The 22804-nt window shown below is 41.3% G+C and overlaps 1 protein-coding gene across 1 annotated transcript in view; it reads right to left on the bottom strand.

The window, feature by feature from the left end:
- The window catches only part of LOC130912451 (phospholipid-transporting ATPase ABCA1-like), a 273656-nt gene that overhangs the window by 87299 nt on the left and 163553 nt on the right, over positions 1-22804 (bottom strand). Inside the window, exons 26-27 of the mRNA XM_057830556.1 lie at positions 18189-18331; positions 1464-1552 (exon numbers count right to left, since the gene is read on the bottom strand). Of these exons, the coding sequence (XP_057686539.1) occupies positions 1464-1552; positions 18189-18331 (232 nt within the window). The remainder of the gene's footprint in view (positions 1-1463; positions 1553-18188; positions 18332-22804) is intronic.

Genomic DNA, 22804 nt, shown 5'->3' with positions numbered 1-22804 from the left:
TAACCTAATCATCTGAATCAACGAATTAACTAAAAACCCCTGCAAAAGATTCCTGAGGCTTTTAAAAAATTCCCAGCCTGGTTCATTACTCAAAACCTGACTGCAGTCCAGAAGGCCATCATTGACACCCTGAAGCAAGAGGCTTATACACAGAAAGACATTTCTGAGCGAATAGGCTGTTCCCAGAGTGCCGTATCAAGGCACCTCAGTGGGAAGTCTGTGGAAAGGAAAAAGTGTGGCAGGAAACGCTGCACAACCAGAAGAGGTGACCGCACCCTGAGAAAGATTGTGGAGAAGAGCCGAGTCCAGACCTTGGGGGACCTGCAGAAACAGTGGACTGAGTCTGGAGTAGAAACATCCAGACCCGCTCTGCACAGGCGTGTGCTGGAAATGGGCTATAGGTGCCGCATTCCCCATGTCAAGCCACTTTTGAACCTGAAACAGCGGCAGAAGTGCCTGACCTGGGCTACAGAGAAGCAGCACTGGACTGTTGCTCAGTGGTCAAAAGTACTTTTTTCAGATGAAAGCAAAATTTGCATGTCATTCGGAAATCAAGGTGCCAGAGTTTGGAGGAAGACTGGGGAGAAGGAAATAACAAAATGCCTGAAGTCCAGTGTCAAGTACCCATAGTCAGTGATGGTCTGGGGTGCCATGTCAGCTGCTGGTGTTGGTCTACTGTGTTTTATCAAGGGCAGGGTCAATGCAGCTAGCTATCAGGAGATTTTGGAGCACTTCATGCTTCCATCTGCTGAAAAGCTTTATGAAGATAAGATTTCATTTTTCAGTACGGCCTGGCACCTGCTCACAGTGCCAAAACCACTGGTAAATGATTTACTGACCATGGCATTACTGTGCTCAATTGGCCTGCCAACTCTCCTGACCTGAACCCTATAGAGAATCTGTGGGATATTGTGAAGACGTTGAGAGACACCAGACCCAACACTGTGGGTGAGCTTAAGGCCGCTATCGAAGCATGCTGGGCCTCCATAAAACCTCAGCAGTGCCACAGGCTGATTGCCTCCATGCCACGCCGCATTGAAGCAGTCAATTCTGCAAAAGGATTCCCGACCAAGTATTGAGTGCATAGCTGATATAATTAATTGAAGGTTGACTTTTTTGTATTAAAAAAACTTTTTTGTATTGGTCGGATGAAATATACTAATTTTTTGAGATTCTTGACTTTTGCCAAAATCATCAATATTAAAACAATAAAAGGCTTGAACTACTTCAGTTGTGTGCAATTAATCTAAAATATATGAAAGTCTAATGTTTATCAGTATATTACAGAAAACAATGAATGTTATCACAATATGCAAAGTTTTGGAGGACTTTTTACACATCCACCTGCTCCTCCTGAACAATAAAACACCGTAGAAGGGCAGCTAAAGCCACCCTTTCCACTAGGAAAAGCAGGAACAGTGAATCTTTAAATGTACCTGAAGAAAATATACTGTTTTCCATACATGCATGGGTGGAGCTCCAGGTTAAAATCCTTTGATGATTCAGATGTGACCCACAGACCAATCAGCACAAACATAGAAGGCAGCACAATCTGAAGCAGACAAATACAGTACAGCGAATCATGTTGAGAGACTTTGTTAAGGTTATTGTTTTCAGACTGACTAAGGTAAACATTCTTCATTTCCGTTGTACTTCAAAACCAGAGTGATGTATTTAAAGAGGCCCTCTACTCATTTTCCAATATTTTAAACTATTTCATGCAAAAGACAGGTTGAAATCAGAGTGTGCCTTGGTTGAGGTGTGTCATCCAAGTTGTATTTTATTTGATTGCAATCCTGTTTGGAAGTTAAATCCTTCTGCAGCCGGTAGGTTTTGAAATTGTGCACTGTGTGACATCACACTGTGACTTATTATGTAAGTACTTGTGCTCTTCATTCTACCTGTTGACATCTACTTGTGATTGGGGAGCACTGAAAATAAGCCGCTTGGAGGTTGCCATTTCCTGGATCTAAATTGTGCCACATTTAGCATATAAAGCATAAAAGTCGGTTTGCTCGCAACCAATGGTCAGCCTTCTCGTCTGGTTCCGGCTCGACATTTTTTCCACTGCAATGTTTACACCGCATAGAAGCACTTCCGCTGGCTTGCTCGGCCTCCTTACCTGGTTCTCACGCTATATTCTGCCCCCACCTCGCAACGATTTCACAGTTTTCCCGTCCATTATATTCCCCGACGCCAAAATTCAGGTGTGAACAGTCAGCCCTAAAAATCAGATTTAATCCGATTGGAATCAGATATCCCTGGAGTCTGAACGCAGCCAGCGAAGCATTGACGAATCTGCAGGGAGCGCTAATACGGTGCTGGTGACTTTTACAGTTTTTCCTCAATTGCTTTGGTACGTTTCTCGGATCAGACTTGCAATTCTCAAAACCACTTGTTCAATCTTCACAACATCTCATCACTATTCCACATCAAAAAAGCAGTTTCTCATTCTTTGGAGCAAGTTGTAGATGTTTTATGCATTCATGCCAATTATTTTGTACAATTCTCTGTTGTTTTCTACATTTTCAGTTGCATCTGCCGTGATGGTCAAAATGGATGATCATGGGTCTCTCTAGAATAGTCTCACCACCCACAACATTTAGTCATTACTTCATTGCATAAGTCCTTACATGCAAAATGCTTGAACATATTGTCAGAATGTCAACATGTGTGTGCTTATTTCTAAGCGTTTTCAGTACTTATTTTAAGTAACTTATTTTAACCTGCCAAAATTTGTGATAGTTTGGGACAATGTGGGTTTCCACCACTCCAACATAATTGCAACCCACAACAGAATGGTAATTGAGTTCCTCCAACAATACTCCCCATTCTTCAATCCCATAGATTTTTTTTCGACGTGGAGATGACAACTGTATGATCGCCAGCCTCACATTCAGATGACTCCTCTAGATGCCATGAATGCAGCATGCAATGACATCAGAGCAGATGCCTGCACAAGCTGGAAAAGGCATTCAAGGAGATTATTTCCACATTGTATAGTGAAGGAGAAACGATATCGTCATCGCACACACCATATAACTGTTTGCATTAGTCTAACACAGTGCTTCTCAATTATTTTCTGTTACGCCCCCCCAAGGAAGACGTAAATGTTTCGCGCCCCCCCAAACTCTCTGCCACCACTGTAAATAGTATCATTTGTCTATAAAATTACTATTATAAATACGCATCTGCCTAACATTGTGTCCTTTTTTTCCTAATAACGAAAAAAAGTAACAGATCAACTTATAATAAAGTAGAACTTTATTAACATTGTTTTGTTTGTAACAGAGAAGACGACGCGCATCAATTTGCCTGAATTAGAAAAAAAAAAAGTCCCATCCAAACTAAAAAATACACTCAAGTTACATTTTTGACCATTTGATAAAGAAAAATAAAATGTAATAAAATCAGTAAATAATAACAAATTAAAATTGATTAGAAACATTTAGTCATGAGGACAATATGCCAAAAAATTTGATCGGAAAAACAAAACTGAATAAAAGAAAAAGGAAAAAAAAAAGTCCTTGGACAGAATGACAGTTTTTATTTTTGTACCTCCTTTGCAATGGTGTGGAGTTATCTTGCAATGAGCATGCTAACAATGCTAATTGGTTTACTGATATTACACTGACAAAACAGGACGATTGTTGGAAATATTCGGCCGTTTTCGCTGAAAAACAATCAAGCTTATCAATGAGATTGGGGTCTAATGTCTTTAAGTGGCGTCTTAATTGTTTTGGCTTCTGGCTGTCCGCTATAATTATTTTTAGACACAGTAAACAGTGGTCTTTCCTCATTATCCACTGTATTAAAAGTCAAAGCTAAAAGGCAAATGGCACGAAAAAAGCGCATTCCCGGCGGCCGAGGTAGAACCGTAGGTGAGGGCGGTCGTCGTGAAAATCCCAAGCCAAAAATGGCACTTCTCGGGCGGCGACGTGAGAACCGGCCGGACAAGACAGTGGGTCGCTGCATGAGTCCGGTCGGAAAACGGCTTTCGAAAACGGCGGCGGCGCACTGCTCTTCATATCTGTTTTCTGTGTGTTCTGAGTGCTCTTCCTTAGTTCAAAAATACTGCGCGCACTCTGAAAATGAGAGCGCTACTGCCACCCACTGAGTGGATGTGCAAGTACACTTTATTCCAGTACGGCAAAAAAAAAAAAAAGCATGTTCCCCGAGGTCACATGCGCCCCCCCCTGGCATCGCTCTGCGCCCCCCCAGGGGGGCGCGCCCCACTATTTGAGAAGTACTGGTCTAACACATATATAGTCTAACACATACATATGGTACAGGTTTTCGTAGGCACCGTCTAACTGTTTGCATTAGGCTAACACACGTAATATAATTAATCAGGAAATAGTATCATTTTCATATTTACGGTAGGACTACACTACTAATATAAAATAAATAGCACACCTTAGTTTAATGAGAAGAAATAGAAGAGATACACAATGCCGTCTTATCACAAGTGTGACGCACCAACTCGGGTAATCTGCTCTCCCAGCAAACTCCAAGGACAAAGCGCTTTGTCCTAAAACAAGTACAACCAGCCTGGACAGCAAAGTTGATAGCGGGCGTCCCAATCCGCGCACGAACCTAAGCCGCCCAAAACCGGCCACAGCGGGGGTGCCCCAAAAGCAACGCCCAGAAACGCCTTCGACAAGACCCGTGTCAGCAAAGACTTCAAAAAGACTGGACACTGAGATAAGACAGATTTCTTCTGCTCGGAAACATGTAGCCTTGTCTTGGATCCAGAATTGTCCCTCCGTCGTCTGTTTTTGCCTTGTTTTTGATCATTGTCGACGAATGAATTGTCAACCTGTTTTCGGCGAGTGTTCTTCAAGCTTTTGAAACATGGAGTCAGTGTGCAAAGGGTTAACACAGGAACGCGCGGAGTTTAGCTTCCTCCTGGCATGGCTCGCGGGGGCGTCGAGCGGCGGAGCACATTTCCGTTCTGTTGCCGGCCTCCCCGTTCGGTTTGGGCTGGGAGGACTAAATTCCTTCAGGTGGTGACCCTGACGTGATGGTTTAACGACGTGATAGGCCCAGACGACTGAGGGGATGGACGAACGGCTGCGGAAGAGTCAACTGGAGCCCTTTTAGGTGCACCGTCAAAAGCCGAAAAGGTAAAAAGACGTTTTGTCATAATTTAAGGCGGGTGAAAGTTGACTTGAAGCGACCTTCGACCATTTTGTGTTTTGTCTAACGGTGAATGTTGCATTCTGGCATATGGGGAATTAGTTTGGTAACAGTAGTCTTAACACTAGAGGGGTATTTTATAGATTTGTGCATGAAGTACAACATCCATTGCGTAGTTTAGGCTGGGCGAAAGATAGATAAAAAAAGAAAATCAAAAAAACACACAAAAAAAACTTTAAAAAATAAAAATAATTTTAAAAAAAAGTAAAATAAAAGGACAAGTTAGATTAGGAAGCGTGGTGTCCTCTGGAATCCGATTAAATTGCGAGAGACGGCAATTGAGAAGGGGTTGTGAGTCGCCCCCTCCCTCCCCAAACCCCAACCTTCCCTTCCTAATTCTGGTTGGCGTCTGGGCGACACAATCACCGGATTGTTGTTGTTTCCCGATTTGATTTGGTGGGACACACGTAATATAAGTTAGGTTAGGAAGCGTGGTGTCCTCTGGAAGCCGATTAAATTGCGAGAGACGGCAATTGAGAAGGGGTTGTGAGTCGCCCCCTCCCTCCCCAAACCCCAACCTTCCCTTCCTAATGCTGGTTGGCGTCTGGGCGACACAATCACTGGATTGTTGTTGTTTCCCGATTTGATTTGGTGGGACACACGTAATATAAGTTAGGTTAGGAAGCGTGGTGTCCTATGGAAGCCGATTAAATTGCGAGAGACGGCAATTGAGAAGGGGTTGTGAGTCGCCCCCTCCCTCCCCAAACCCCAACCTTCCCTTCCAAATGCTGGTTGGCGTCTGGGCGACACAATCACCGGATTGTTGTTGTTTTACCGATTTGATCTGGTGGGACACACGTAATATATACATGCGCATGTATGCATATACATATAAATATATGTGTATGGGATGGATATGGGCATATATATGGAATTGTAACTTAGATTGTAGATTAGTGCGTGAGAACCCCCTCCGAGTGTTAGTAGGATCGCAAGGGATCGGCAGTTGCAAGCTCATTGTGACTGTTGGTTTCCGATCTGACACGGGGGCTGTGGCCTGCAGTATGTGTATGCATATATATATATATATATATGTGATTAATTGCGCATATATATTTATATGGATAGACATATACTTGTCCAAAGGAAGTGAATTGACTGGCGAGGCAGCGTCAGGCCGGGTCAAATTCGCCGGGATTGGAAGGTGGCGGTTCCCCACCTCGCGTCTGACGAGGCGGAGGATTGTGAGCTGGGTGGCGGCGCCCTAGGGAGTGGTCCCTCCTTAAAAGGTGGGTGCAAGACCCGTCGGGAGGCACACTGTGGCGTCTTGAGCCACCTTTTGTGGCTCACGAGGGCCCCAGGTTCCTACGACAAAACACGATAGGTTAAGGCCGCGCTTGGAGTGACGCCCAGCAGCAGAGAGAGCGTCGAGAGAATTTGCTGTGGTAGCAAAAACATGGCCATGAGTAGATTCGCCCAGCGGAAATATAGGTTAGGGACCCGGGATGGATGGTTGTACAAATGCACTAAGATTGACCATGAAAAAAAAAAAAAAAAAAAAGACAATTAAAATGGGGAAGCCGGGGTGGACTGCCACTGTTGTTGTTTCAATGTTAAGTTGCTATGGTGTCGTGTAGTCTCTTGTTAAAGTAAGTGGACGTTTTGTTTTGCTTAGTGTTGTTTGAAATGAAGCCGAAAAAATAGGAAGCGCCCCTGCTAATGTTCTGGGAGACAGCCGTTGGCATGGCGCCTGGAGTTGGGCAATCTGATTAGAAAAGAACACTGTGTTCAAGATAAGGAGTGCGGGCCGGCGGCGGCCCCTATTTGCAACATGGGGTCCTCGACGGCATCCGCTGGGTTTTTTGCCAAAATTGATTATAAGGGGAGGCTAGAATTGAAGCTGGGAATTTTCCAGTCCTTGTTTAACAATTTAAGATAAAAGTGGGAGCCAAAGAGGGACAACCAAAAAAATCAGTAGATCTGATTAGAAAAGGAACACAGTGTTCAAAATGAGGTGCGCGGGCCGATGGGCGGGAGGCCCCTCTTGCTCTTGTTCAGGCCAAGCAAAGCAAGGAGGGCTGAAGTCCCTGGATGTTTGGTAAAGTTATAGATTAAAAAAAAAAAAAAAAACTTTTTCTAACAAGATGATTTTTACTCACAAAAGAATGTAGAGAAACAAAAGAATATTAAAGTGATGCGTTCAACCACGAACTTACAATTATTAGAATATCAAACATGCAAACCGAACAAGTAAAGAACACCTTAAAATTAGTAACGGGGAATTGATATCATGGCTCGCTTCTAGTATAACGAATAGTTTGAAATTTAATTTTTAGGGGATTCGAGCATGATGAATATGGGGAAAGTGTCACTTTTGGATCACATGTTGATAGAATTGGCTGTCGTGAATTCAGCTGGGATCCAAAGAACAACAGGATAACTTTATGGATTTTAGTTTTGATATAAGAAGACAATTAAAATTGAACTAATTGTTGCTGTTATGAAAATAGAGTAGGAAATAAGTGGCCAACTTTGTCGAGACAGGCAATGACCAAAGTTAATCGACAAATTATCAAATAGGGTGCGACTATAAAACCTGTAACAATGCAATATAAGAATTGTAAATATTTGAGCTAATTGACACTCATAACACCCCTTAAAGTAACTAGAACATCTTTGAAAAAAAAAAAAAAAAAAAATTCTTTCATAACACTTATCACGATTCCAAATTTACATCGGAGATAACGTTCCCAGAATGAGATAAATTGTAAGTCTTATTAGTTTTTATTTTTATTTTAACTTGGATATTTGCTTTTCATTGTTGACCCTTGAAGGAAATAATTTCATTTAGTATATTTTCTTTTCCTTTTGCACTTTCGTAAAACTGATTTTGGAGTTATTTTGTAGTTCCGTTTAATTTTGAGTCTATAGAAGCTAATTTAAGTTTGAGATGCCTTGCCTAAAGGGTTAAAGTTTAGGAAAGAGAAAAGTTTTAAAGTGGGTCATCTCAAGCTCAAGTCTCTGGTTGTTTTGGTAAAACAATAGATAAGACAGTCCTTCCCTAGCCACTATTGACTCCCGGAAGAATGCGGAGGGAGAATCTCCTACATGTGTTAATTTTGATATACGGGACAATGGAAAAGTGGATTTAGGTTTTTAAAAAAAGACTTGAAAATGCCAGATTTCACTAAAACATAATCTTTTGGGTCACCTGCGGATAGAATGGGGCTATCCTTGCAAAAAATAAATCAAGAAATGAATAAAATAACATAAAAAAGGGGAAAAGACATTTTCACCAATTTCATGATCGGGGATGAAAAGACAAGACCAATGTAGGTAAATTTTGTTGCTTTGAAATTATTGGGGAAATTAGCAACGATTTTTTTTTTTTTTGAAGAGAAGGACCACAGTAGAAATCGAATTAACAAATTACATAAGAGGGGAGGAATTAAATTTGAGAACGTAAACAAACACCGGCATCGTGCCAAATGCAATTTATTATGCTGGGGAAGTTGCTTATGTTAAAAGTTAAGAATAATACTCGAACGATACAACGATAATGAGACAGAATCTAGAGATGAGTTAATTTAATTTCAGAATACCTTTCCAAGTCTACTGCCTATAAATACAATTTCCCCAGTATAAGACAATTTTTATGTTTTAATTTTTGATTTTTGTTTTTGATCTTTTGATGAATTACTCTCATGTGATATTTTGGACACCTTTATGGACCTAATTGATTCACAAAAGGGGAGAAAGATACATATTTTGAACGACATAAGGAACAAAGGAAAAGGCATCACTTTCCAAGACATAAATAGTTTAATTATTGCTAAGTGGCTTTGTTTCGGATCTGAATTGGACATGAGGGGTTTGTAAACTGGAAATAATAAGACATATAAATGTTTTTGTGTTGATTGTTGCATTGGTAACCATTGAACAGTTTAAACGTGTAGTAGACAACCACACACCGTAGTAATGAATGTTTAACTCCCATCTTTCGACAAAATGATTCCTTGTGACTAGGGTTGTTGACGATCAATATTTATTAAGCTTATTGGTAAAAAAAAAAAATAAAAAAATAAAAAATAAAAAAATAAAAAAGAAAAAGAAAAAGAAGTTAGATTCTCAAATAATGGCATTTAGACCACCATAGGGGATAGTTTTTGATTTGGTCTAGATAATTGGGGGATCACACAAGTTGATGTAAATTGGGAATGATAACATGTACTGGGTATTCATAATGCACTTTGAGTAGTAGCTATGAGTGATATAGCCATGCTTACAATTGCAATTGTGGGCATGGCTAGAGGGGGTTAAGTGGGTCAAGAGAACACCAACATTATTACTGAAAGTTAATATGGATGCGGACAACTGTAAATTTTTATTGACTTGTACAGTCTGTTCAACTCTAAACATACAGTTCTTAGGCCCAACAAACAGTAAATTATTATAAACATAAATTTCCGTTCTGTTGCCGGCCTCCCCGTGCGGTTTGGGCTGGGAGGACTAAATTCCTTCAATAGCAAGAGAGGACATCCATTCTGACGTGGCTAAAAATTTGTGGCCCAACAGGGAAGAATGTCAAGATGTGTAGAAAGAATGGGGGAAAAAATCCCGACATGTAGCACAAAAATTTTAGTTGTGCCCATTGTCTTATGTTCGCATTTCTAATTAGGGCCCGAGCACAAACAGGCGTGAGGCCCTATTGTTTTGCAAAGGATTACTTGGGCCCGAGCACTCAGCATGTGAAGGCCCAGTTGTTTTGCAAAGGATTATTATTGTTATTATTATTAGGGCCCAAGCACCAACAGGCACGAAGGCCCTATTGTTTTGCAAAGGATTATTTTTATTATTTTTTAATTTTCTCGGCAAATGAAAATGGCCATTTTGGAAGCCTGAACATGCTTGAAAACTCACCAAAATTGAACATACATGCGGCTTTGCATAAATGTTGACAATTTTTTATCGTTGCGAAAAAGCGCCCCCTTGAAAAAAGGCCTCTCCATTCAGGTTTTTTTCAACGTAGAGCGTTGAAATTTGGGGAGTTGATACGTTGTGCAAAACTGCTCCAAAAAGTCTCTTGAACTCATTTTCAAAATCCTACAAGAAATCAGCTATTTCTGCTCAAATGTGAATTTTTTAGCAATTTACAGAGTGCACATTTGAGACTGTGTCGCCTAGGGAGTTAGTTGGATCGTCTTCAAAATTGGTGAGAGTGTTCAGGAGACCGGAGATCTTAAGTAATGAAAATGGTGAGTTTTCACTCACGGGCCTGACCTAGGCGGGGTGCCAAAGTCGGCCATTTTTCGGTAAAAACACCAAATTCAGAAAATGACTAACAACTCTCTCATACAATGTTCAATCTATTTGATATTTGGCATGTATGTGAGATATCCCAGCCTGAACACGACCGCATTAAAATATTACCAATTAGGCCTGGCGCCCCCTAGTTGGAACAGGTAATGCCCTTCTTTACGAGACAGGCTCCTCCTCCAAGGGAAAAAAATCAATTGACCTCAAACCTGCATAAGGATGCCAGGTGCCTGATGAAAAATGTTGAGGTTTAGTTGAAGCGGAAGGCTCCAAGAGGTAAGTGAAAATGACCGTCACCATTTTGTCTCTCCACACATTTTGAAGAGTCATACCTTGGCAGATATACAAGATATCTGCTCCAAACTTCCCGTGCTTGGTGAGAGTCTGAAGAGTCCTGTAGTGATCATTTGTATCAACCCTACACAGCCAACTAGTGGCAACAGAAAGTCACTTATTCTACTTATACATGTCCAGTTCTTTTCAGGTTGGTCATTGTAGACCTTTTGTAAGACTACAATTTAAGCCCCATATCCACACGTCTCTGTCTGTTGCCGTGGCGACCCTTTGCTCGCCATTAAAAGGAAGTAGATATTTTTAGGGACTTAGGCAGCTTATAGACCCACAAAATTTGGCACACTTGGTTGAAATGGCCCAATTAGAACATTCATTTTGGTTTTTAATATGGGCGTGGCTGCAAAGCTAAGTAGTGCCTCTTTTTTTCTAGGTTTCTCTTCAATAGGGTTTTTTTTCACCTAGGTGTGTGATTGTATTTTTAATTAAAAAAAAAAAGGCGAGTTCCGAGCAAGTTAGGTTCTCAGAAGATGATGAGAAAGAGACTATGTGACACCACCCTGACCTGCTTGTGTTTCTTTTCTTTCTTTTCTTCTGTTCCCCCATAATCCCTTCCTGTTCGCTGCTTTGTCATAATAAACGAGGTATGTTGAATGATCACAATGGGCCTGTCATACTCTCAATGTGAAACATTAAAACTCTTCAGAGCATCCGGGCACTTATTCCATTCTCCGTGTCAGACAGCTGAATAGAACAGGTTTTAATTAAAAAAAAAAAAAAAACATTCACGGGCCTGACCTGGGCTCTCCTCAATAGGGGCTGCTTTTTCACCTAGGTGTGTGAATGTATTTCTTATCCCCAAAAAAGTGGCGAGTTCAGACCATGTTAGGTTCTCAGGCGATGATGAGAGGGAGACGATCTACCACCACCCTGACATGCGTGCCGTCCGAGTTGCGCCAAAGTGCAAGGGCCCGTTCAGTCCTGGTTGCAGGCCTAGTTTGGCTTTTGTTTGTTTTCTTTGTGATACTCAGTGCTGTCTTTTGCTTTCTGTATCACAGTGACATCGTCTGTCAAGAAATTGTAAAAACAGTAAATGTGTAAGTAAATCTTGTCCAGTCTCATGCAATCAACCCCCCCCCCCCCCCCACACACACACAAATGTGCAATTTACAATTGTCAGCAAAATATATGTACACCTTCTTCAGCATCAGACTCTTCCACCAGCGTAACTGTTCAATTTAGAGCATACTGTAACTAAGCCATTTGTCTATACACAATGAAACAAGGACTTGTCATTCTGACAGCATTGACATGTTCAATGATACAAATTTACTTTTGAGCGATAGACCAAGTATTTTGCACAAAAAACTGGCTTTTGCAGGTAATCCATGTTGTTTTGCTACTCGGGCGACATGTTGTGAGGATTGAACTAAACATACCAAAGCAATTGACGAAAACTAAGTAGAAACAACTTTGGATGTGGAATGGCAAAAATAATCACCGATACCATTTTTTGGCCCCGATACGACGCCAGAACGATAGCACTATTTGGACATAAAATTATTGCCATAATTGCTTTGTCAGCAATGTTTCCTTTATTTTTCATGTGTCCGATCAGACAATGGTGAGCAACATCAAATGTGTACCCTTGGGTACACACGCCTGTTCAAAACCCTGGATCATAGCAAGTTACATGGCTTATTAAAAGAATGAAACTACAGCAGCAATTTTCATTAGTTTACTTTTAATATAATTGATTTGGGCCACATAAAAAGAAAAAGATAAAAATCTCGTTGTTTATGAGATGTGTACTATGATATATGTGAGAGTCCTGCTTTAATCATAGGAAGAGTCCTGCTTTAATTATAGGAAGAATCCTGCTTTGACCTGGGTCCAGTTGTGGCATAGATGACTTAATAAACTAAACATAATGAACAACCACAATGGGAGTACAGTATAACAAACTCACACATTAAAACTGTTCAGACAATAAGGACAATTAAAATTCATATTGCAGCTACACTGCAAAACACACCTCCTTAAAACTAGTGAAATTGTTTTCAGTGTAAATCTACTAGAAATACATGAAATTATCAGCCAAATTTTCCTCACTGAGATATCCTGAAATAAGCTTATTTTCAGCTAGCTATTTTTCTTAACAGACGTATTTTTAGCAAAAAAGTTAGTCTTCATAATCTTAAAATAAGCTTGTTTGTCAGAAATTCAAGAGTAAATCATTATTCGAAAGCAAACTTGGAACATGGATGGACTTGTACAGAAAGTGAAAATTTCCTTTGGTGATAAAAGATTGAATTACAAAGGGCAACACACTAGTAGGCCTTCTGTTGTGCAGCCTCCTGTACAAAAGCCAATTCTTGTATTGGAATGTTCGAAAGCTTACTGAATGTGGTTATTTCATTGCTGAAAATTATTAGTACTTCTAAAAAAATTGGCATACTGTGATAAAGTTCATTATATTCTTTAATGTACTGATAAACATTAGACTTTCATATATTTTAGTTACATTACACACAACTGAAGTAGTTCAAGCCTTTTATTGTTTTGATATTAATGATGTTGGCAAAAAAGTCAAGAAAAACCAAAAATCCCAATCTAAAAAAATAGCATATTTCATCCGACCAATACAAAAAAGTGTTTTTTAAAACAAAATAAGTCACCTTCAATTAATTATATCAGCTTTGCACTCAATACTTGGTCGGGAATCCTTTTTCAGAAATGACTGCGTGGAATGGAGGCAATCAGACTGTGGCACTGCTGAGGTGTCCAGGATGCTTCGATAGCGGCCTTAAGCTCATCCACAGAGTTGGGTCTGGTGTCTCTCCACTTCCTCTTAACAATATCCCACAGATTCTCTATGGGGTTCAGGTCAGGAGAGTTGGCAGGCCAATTGAGCACAGTAATGCCATGGTCAGTAAATCATTTACCAGCGGTTTTGGCACTGTGAGCAGGTGCCAGGTCGTGCTGAAAAAATGAAATCTTATCTTCATAAAGCTTTTCAGCAGATGGAAGCATGAAGTGCTCCAAAATCTCCTGATACCAAGCTGCATTGACCCTGCCCTTGATAAAACACAGTAGACCAACACCAGCCGCTGACATGGCACCCCAGCCCATCACTGACTGTGGGTACTTGACACTGGACTTCAGGCATTTTGGCATTTCCTTCTCCCCAGTCTTCCTCCAACCTCTGGCACCTTGATTTCCGAATGACATGCAAAATGTACTTTCATCTGAAAGAAGTACTTATGACCACTGAGCAACAGTCCAGTGCTGCTTCTCTGTAGTCCAGGTCAGGCGCTTCTGCCGCTGTTTCAGGTTCAAAAGTGGCTTGAACTGGGGAATGCGGCACCTGTAGCCCATTTCCAGCACACGCCTGTGCACAGTGGCTCTGGATGTTTCTACTCCAGACTCAGTCCACTGTTTCTGCAGGTCCCCCAAGGTCTGGAATCTGCCCTTCTCCACAATCTTTCTCAGGGTGCGGTCACCTCTTCTGGTTGTGCAGCATTTCCTGCCACACTTTTTCCTTCCCGCAGACTTCGCACTTAGGTGCCTTGATACAGCACTCTGGGAAGACAGCCTATTCGCTCAGAAATTTCTTTCTGTGTCTTAGCCTCTTGCTTGAGGGTGTCAATGATGGTCTTCTGAACAGCAGTCAGGTCGGCAGTCCTGCCCATGATTGCAGTTTTGAGTAATGAACCAGGCTGGGAGTTTTTAAAAGCTTCAGGAATCTTTCGCAGGGGTTTTGAGTTAATTCGTTGATTAGACGATTAAGTTAGTAGATTTTTTACCTTTTCATGATATGCTAATTTTTTGAGATAGGGATTTTTTTTGCCAAAATCAAAATCATCAATATTAAAACAATAAAACGCTTGAACTACTTCAGTTGTGTGTAATGAATCTTTAACATATGAAAGTCTATTTTTTATCAGTACATTGCTGAAATAATGAACTTTATCACAATATGCTAATTTTTTGAGAAAGACCAGTATTCATCCGTTTGTGGTTACAAGTATGCATAATTTTGGTGGGAGTCTAGATAACGAAAGCCTAATTTCTGTCGCCCGTTATGCTTTTATTTTGGTGTATTTCCTGTTCCGTGTGTCCTGCAATGTTTGTAATTTGAAGGCGGGCCAAAATGAGTGACGGTAAACTGTGAGAGTTTTGATCTAGTCTAGCGGCCCCTCTGGAAGAGGCGAAGCTCTTACGGTGATCCTGGAGATCCATTTATTTTCTAAGGTGGTCAGTTAGTTTGATAAACTAGATTATATCAGTTCTAAAATTAGATATTAATTAATACTGTAGCGCTTGGAAAGATTGGCAGCGGAATGTTGCTTCATTAAAGTAACCCTGCTGACACATTACAGTGGCGCCAACAGTTGTCCGAGTCATGTTGCCGTATCGAACGCACCAATAGGAGCGTCACATTTCAGTATCGAACACACCAATACTGCGGCGCCGACAGTAGTAGTGGCGCTACAATATGTTTATGTTGAATTTTTTTTTTTGTTACAACATTGCTTGTCAGCCTGCTGCTTACCTTTGCAAAACAGGAAAAAGACTGTAGGACTTTTTATTGCATACCTGGTATTGGCGACAATTGTTAAATAAACCATTGGCTCTCAAATGCCAAAATAGTGCTAATTTCGTGAAATGAAAACATGCATAATACTAGCCCAACAAAAAATACATTCATAATAATAAACTTGAATGAAGTGAATAAACTTTTTTAAACCTCTCAAAGGCCAAAAGAGTGCAACTTTCAGGAAATTATAAGTAAAAATAATTGACCACAACATCCTGTCTCTCTATTAGCCCCCCTTTTTGTGCACCAGAAGCAACAGAACTCTCCTCCATCTATAGACCCTACTCACCAACGTCACAGAATGACGTGTCGCTGTATTGTCCGTCATTGTTTATCCGTATTCTCAATGGTTTCAATTTGTCGTGCAATTTATAGTGCAATTCATGGAAGCCCCGGTGCTTTCAGACGCTGTAAACTCATTGGATGCGTTGCATAAAAGGCGTTATGTGGAAAAGCTTCAGTCTATCCATTCGCCAGATCCATATTTGATGCCTAAATCGATATTTTTCGACCTGCTGTCTTCGCCCTCTCTGCCTGACATCTGCTACCCTGATATCTACAACTATCTTGTCCACACAAAATCTGCCTATTCTCACAAAAGTTTTAAAAACTTTAAGAGCAGCACTCTAAGCAACATTACCTCGTGTGACCCTTTACTTCCAATTTTCTAAAATGGCAACAATCAATAAAAAAAAGTTGACTGCGATGGCCGACGCTTCAAGGATAGGTGGATATTGGACTATTTCTTCAATAAAACACGCAACAACTGTGTCTGCCTCATTTGCAAAGAGACAGTCGCTGTTTTCAAAGAGTTCGCGATAATGATATTACCGAAAAAGACACGCTGACATGTACGACAACATTACAGGGAAGATACGCAGCGAGAAATTATGGCAACTTGAAGCTAGTTTAACTTCACAGTAGCAGCATTTCGCAAGAGCCCGATTGTCGAAAGAGAACGCCACAAAGATGAGACTGTTGAAATTATGAATTAAAAAAATAGTAAAGCAAATGTGACACACAGAAGGGCTTGCTAAAATTTGTTTAAATATATTGTTCTATGTAAATCAGCCAAGGTAGCTCCCCCGCATTTTTACCACACCAAATCTGGCCCCCTTTGCAAAAGGTTTGGACACACCTGTTTAACTGATGATCCGTAGACGAGGCCAGCTTCTTTCAATTGGTACCTGCTAAATATTATTTGAAATGTAATGATGGTGGAAGAAATAAGCATCTTGAATTTGAAACAGTATGTTGTCGGCGATTAGCCTCGCAATTATCTTAATTGTGGTTGTCAGCCCCAAACCCTCTAAATATATATTAAATACATCTTACCAGATATAAAATGACTACTACATAATCTGTGGTAATCGTTTGGAGCCCAGTTTTCTCGTCGAATTGCAGCAGTCCATCTCGCACTCCTCTCCGGGTCTCTTGGAATACAGTAGAACTTCAAGTCTCTCCGTCTATCTTCTCTGTTACTGCAACCAACCGCCACACACGCCTTCACCATTTTGATTATTAATGTTAACGAGCAGAAAAACATGCCATTATAGGAGGAATTTACATAGCAGTAATGCGTCAACATGACGAGTTGACGGACAATATGGCGCGGAGGCGTGGTTGTGACCTCACGTGAGTAGGGTCTATAGCAACACAGAAATGCAAACAGCTCTCTGTCACACACGCACACACACGCGCGCGCACTCCCACGGCTTAGCCACTTAGCTTAGCTTACTTTGCTTACTCCTACAGCACTTTTGAAACAGGTCTCAAATTACTGCGGCATTTCTTTCAGTAAAAGACAAGAAAAGTAAAGTGCCTTTGACCACGGGATGCTCCAGTTGAGCAGCAGTGGCTTGGCCGGTGTGTGTGATCCTTTGAATTCATTCGCATCAAGTACTATGCTTTCCAGTCGGCTGTCTTGCTAAGCAGGGAAAGTTGGGAATCTTGGCTGCTCCAGACGTTGGTTTAAAAGCTTATGGCCCCTGTCTTCTCCAGCTTTTCTAAAACATGTTCCGTTACTTTTAGTGCAGGTTTGTCGTCTCCTTAATATATCTGCGACTCGGGACCTTATATTTGAACCAATGTGTGACGGTTACTGGACTGGACCGGCCGGCTCTACCAAACCGATGTCCCTTTTTTTATTCAGCGAGTTGGGAACCCTACGAGACACTGGATGTGACGGTATCAGTTAAGTGTGTCTGGTTGAAGGAAGGTAGATTTACTTGAGTGGTAATTGTAGTTTTACTGTTCTCCGAGCATTCAACGTGTCACACCTGGGTGAGGGTTGTCCAGTATAGGTTTTTTTTCGTGTCTCTTCCTGTTTTATTTTGAAGCTAATCCTCCTGTTTCCACCACTCACCCTTCCTGCTGCCTCACAAGTCACTAATTGTGATTACCTATTGTTCCCACCTGTGCATCATTCCTCATGTGCTCAAATTGTTTGTCACTCCCTAGTCTCGTGCCAAAGTGTCTTCGCCCTTGGTCGCCACCAAAGCCAGTATCCATAGTCAAAGATATTCTACGTTGTAAGTTGTTCATAGTGTTCTGCCATAGCTCTTTGTTATTCGGTGCCTCATGCCTGGCCCTTTGTTGTAGTTGCCTTCTACAGTGCACTTTGCCTGGCTGTCTTGTTTCTCGTTTGTATCACTTCTGTTTCATAGTCCGTTATTTTCTCCTTCTGGAGTGGCCTCAGTTTGTACCTGCCTCTGACCATTTTTGTTAATAAAAGACTGAATTCTGCATCGAGTCAGCCACATTTTGTTAAGTGTGACACAACCAATACAGGCTGAAAAGTACTTTGACACATGCACACCAACTTCTTGTTGTTAACTCTGACCTGCAAAAAGAGGCCTCGAAGATCCCTTCGGACGCACAGATATCGCTTCATTAGGAGCGCTCTCATTTGCTGCCAGGTAAGCCTCCATCCAGTCAAGGTGACACCACGGCCAGTTCCACTTAGCATGTCGGTAACCTGTTGTTCTATGACAGCAGTGAATATTCTTATGTTACTCTCACAGCATTGAATCAATCCCAACTGGACTTTTTCTGGTTGTCTTGGAACATGTTCCCAGGCGAACTTAGTACAGCACTAAACTGGGATCTGGTGTGGAAGTTATTTAGGGACACACCCTGTTTTGAGTGCAAAGACAGTGACAGAAATAGACGCTACATTTACTTTAACTGGAAGGGCGAGCAGCTATGAGTTACAGTCATTGGATATCATTGACAGTGATATTTGCCCCCAATGGGAGTGAGTAAATTGATATGCTAGTCAGTTAGAAAAAGACTGTTAAGGTGCCTATGCAGTCACACCAAATCAAAGTATGGCAAAATGGACCAACCAACAGTAATAGGACAAATCACGCAACATTCTCATTTTCATTCTGTATGTTGTTTATGTTCCAGCAAAAATAGAGGAAAGATGACTAAGGGTGATTCAGACTGCAGACATATGCGATTCAAATCAGACTTCTCCTCAAATCTGATTTTTAAAATCCAACCTAAGTGAAGGATCGCATGCAAACAGCCATGCAGACGCAATAGCTTTGAAGGCAACTGATGTCACGAGCAATGGCAGACTATCTAAAATACATTATAATAATACTTAATAACGATACATTTGATTGGCTAAAACCGTTCTGGCTTTCAAAAAATGTCTGCTCACAGCAATTGCCTACTTCCTTGACATTTATTGAAGTTTATGTCCATTACTACACGCCAGATTTTTTCCCCCAAATCGTGAAAAATGATTACACCGGACTACACTTGATCTGAATCATTCATAGTCCTTTAAGAGAAAATAACATTTATCATCCATCATCTACTGCTTAATCCGGGGTCGGGTTCGGAGGCAGCAACTTTAGCAGAGAAGCCCAGACTTCCCTCTCCACACCCACTTCAACCAGCTCCTCCAGCCGGATCCCAAGGCGTTACCAGGCCAGCCGAGAGGCATAGTCTCTCCAGCGTGTCCATGGTCGTCCCCGGGGCCTCCCGCCGGTGCGACATGCCTGGAACACCTCTCCAGGGAGGCGTCCATGAGGCATCCGTACCAGATGCTCTAGCCACCTCAACTCGCTCCTCTCAATGCGGAGGAGTAGCGGCTCGACACAGAATCCCTCCCGGTTGACCGAGATTCTCACCCTATCACTAAGAAGGAGCCGGGCCACCCTGCGGAGGAAACTCATTTTGGCCGCTTGTATCAGGGATCTTGTTCTTTCGGTCACGACTAGGCATGTGCTGGTATGAGATTTTGACGGCACGATAACCGTGAGCAAAAATACCGCGGTTTCACGGTATCACGGTATTGCAATTATAGCTCCAAAATTTTGAGATGTACGGGTTTAAAAATATATAACTTTTTTCCATTGAACAGGATTTTTTTATTTTTCAGAACATATTTGAAAATTGGAACATGAATATAATGTGAAAACAAATAAAGTAACAAAAAATAAATATTTTAAATATCATTTAAATAAATAGAGCCTAGACCAGGGGTCGGCAACCTATGACACGCGTGTCAGCACTGGCACGCGAAGGGTTAACCAGTGACACGCGAGGGCATGGCAAAAAAAAAAAAAAAAAATGCGTGTTATGTTTATTGTCGGTTGTATCTTTATCACTTGCTCAAGCGCCCCATCTTGTGGCCGTTTTATTTATTGGTTCTAAAACAGTAGAAGAAAAATGCAAATAGGAAGTTCTTCAAATGGGATTCAGTGTGTTACATGGCAGCTCCACTCTCACAACTTGAGTGGCATTTGTGTTCTTTAGAGCAACGTCTGTGAGTATTTTGTTGTCAAATTGAGAATTACACTCTTTATATTGTCTTTAGGTTGCATGTTTGAGGGGAAATGTGTTTGATATTTCTAATTAAGAACTACTGAATACAGGCTAATTGTGTTTGCATATATGGATGGCATTTTTGTTATTTGCAGCATTGTTGCTGATTGCATGTATTTTTTCATTGTTTTAGTTTCATAAAAAAGAAAAGAGACACATAAAGGATTACTGAAAACATCCGTGTGAGTGTGAACCTTTTCATGTTTAGCTGTTTGGATAGCGGAAGCGAGCCCATTTACAATGTGCCTTTTTACCAGAAATTAAGGCATTTTCAGTTGCGCGCCCTGTTATTTAGGGGCTTTACGGGACCGCCCCTCTCACCCACTCTGCCTGTGGCGTTATATGCGAGCAATAATGGATTTTGAGCACACCTCCAGCTCTTCCCCAATTTCTCGACTCCTGCGCTTGTCGGATTTTTTTTTCTCTTCGCGTTTGATTCAGCCCACGCTACTAAAATGTCACGAAGCCGACCAATCAGAGAGCTGGCGGAAGTTCACTGTGTTACCAATTGCACTTTTTGGTAATTGCAACTCTGCACCGTAGGGTGTAGTGGACAGGCGATTAACGTGGCTTGTTGTCGTCGATTCGCCCGGTGCTTATTACTTCAGAGAGGTGGTGATGTGTATAAAAACACAGTGACACGTTGGATGGTATTTTGCTGGAGACTTTTATTAACAAAACTAAAACCAGCATGGGGCACAGCCACTTTTCATGGCGCTCTTCGCACAACTCTCTCTCAACACCTTGCTCCTTGCCTCTCTTTTTCTTACGCTTAACTAGTAAGCTGGTCATACTGTAGGGGACAGCGGCCTCTTGGGGGTGCCGGTAACAACTGGTTGGCTGGTTACTTCTGCTTGCTCTGTGCATTATGCCTCGGGAGCGTTGTGTGTGTGTCGCATAACAAGTGTCAAACGCAACTACGAGATGAAACATGAAATTCATGGAAAACAGGGCCAGGGATCACATTAAGGTAGTCATCTTTTGTATTTGTTATATAAAATCTAAAATTGTGCATAGAATTCACTGTTAGTGAAAAAGACAAAGTAGTCGCCTGACTTTGAAGGTTAAAACAGTCCGCTCTGTACTGTGAGAGACCTGCACTGAGAATCACGCTTGTTCCCCTTTTCTTGCTGGGTTGCGTGTGTGTGATATGTTTACATAAGATGATGCTCAAGTTTTGATGTTTTCTACAATATACTTTTATTTTTTAGTTATTTGTTAAAGAAAAATGGTAGTTGTAAGATTTCAACGTATGTTCATGTTGTTTTCTTTGGAGTAAAATTACAGCTCTGTTGGATATAAAAATTCGGATGTGCGTCATTAATCTTGGTGTGGCACACTGATTGACAAGAAAATTTGAAAGTGGCACGCCACACTAAAAAGGTTGCTGACCCCTGGCCTAGACTATACCCACAGCTTAAGTTGCTCAATATTAGAGTAAGAACAAAATAATTGCTATAAAAAAGTAAAAAGACTTCAAAATAAAATTTAAAAAAATATATATACTGTATGACTTTTTTGAGGGGGGGGAAGCTCAAGTGAAGTTTCACCATTTTCAGCCACTGTGTCAACTCTAGTCTACATGATGTCATGCCCTCTGTGTTAAAAAGAACATAAAGAATTCATAAGTTAATAGGTTGGTTAAAAATGTATAAGATAGTTAAAATGTAAATATTGCTGAGGAAAGGTTTAATCTAAAAAAACAAAAAACAAACAAACATTGGGAGTGAGACCCCCTTTCGCATTTAGCGATCTTTGACGCTACCCCCCCACCCCCCTTCATTTAAGCTTGTTTCTCACTCAGCGGCTGCGAGACTTAATTTAAAACCTCGTTGAAGCTGTTCCCCCAGCTAAGCCTGGGCTAACATTCGTCTTTGTAAGTTTTAGTTAGTTTGTGTATTGAATTTGAAAGGAAAATGTGTGTTTTGTTTTTGGCGAACTTTTTCATGGTGCTATCTTGTTGAACCTACTCACACGGGGAAAAATACAACTGTACAATGTTTTAAATGTATTCATTTTATATATTTCACCACTATTTGATAGCTCAATAAATTGAAGAAAAGTACGCCTTGTGTTTGGAGTGTTTGTTTTTGGGTTCGCTGGCTGTTTAGCAGAATAGCGTCACTGACACACACAGCACCAAAAAGAGGAAGGGGTGAGCGCTGCCGCGCCAAGCTACTTCGGCTGCATTTTGTCACAGGAAAAATGGCGAATACCGTACTAAGGTATGACGGAAAATTTTAGTGGTTTTGAAACCGCGACGTTTTCACACCACAGTAAACCGTGAAACCGGCAACCGGCACATGCCTAGTCACGACCCACAGCTCGTGACCCTAGGTGAAGGTAGGAACGCAGATCAACTGGTAAATCGAGAGCTTCGCCTTTTGGCTCAGCTCCACCACTACGGACCAGTGCAGTGTCTGCATCACTGCAAATGCTGCACAGATCCGCCTTTCGATCTCCCGCTCTCTCCTACCCTCACTCGTGAACAAGACCCCAAGATACGTGAAGTCCTCCACTTGAGGCAGAATCTGAACCCGGAAAGGGCACGCCACCCTTTTTAGACCGAGGACCATGGTCTTGTATTTGGAGGTGCTGAACTTCATCCCTACCGTT

Source organism: Corythoichthys intestinalis, chromosome 1, assembly GCF_030265065.1.
Source record: "Corythoichthys intestinalis isolate RoL2023-P3 chromosome 1, ASM3026506v1, whole genome shotgun sequence".
Classification (NCBI taxonomy): Eukaryota; Metazoa; Chordata; class Actinopteri; order Syngnathiformes; family Syngnathidae; genus Corythoichthys; species Corythoichthys intestinalis.
The sequence above is the reverse complement of the archived record's forward strand: the minus strand, read 5'-3'. Positions and strand labels throughout refer to the sequence as shown.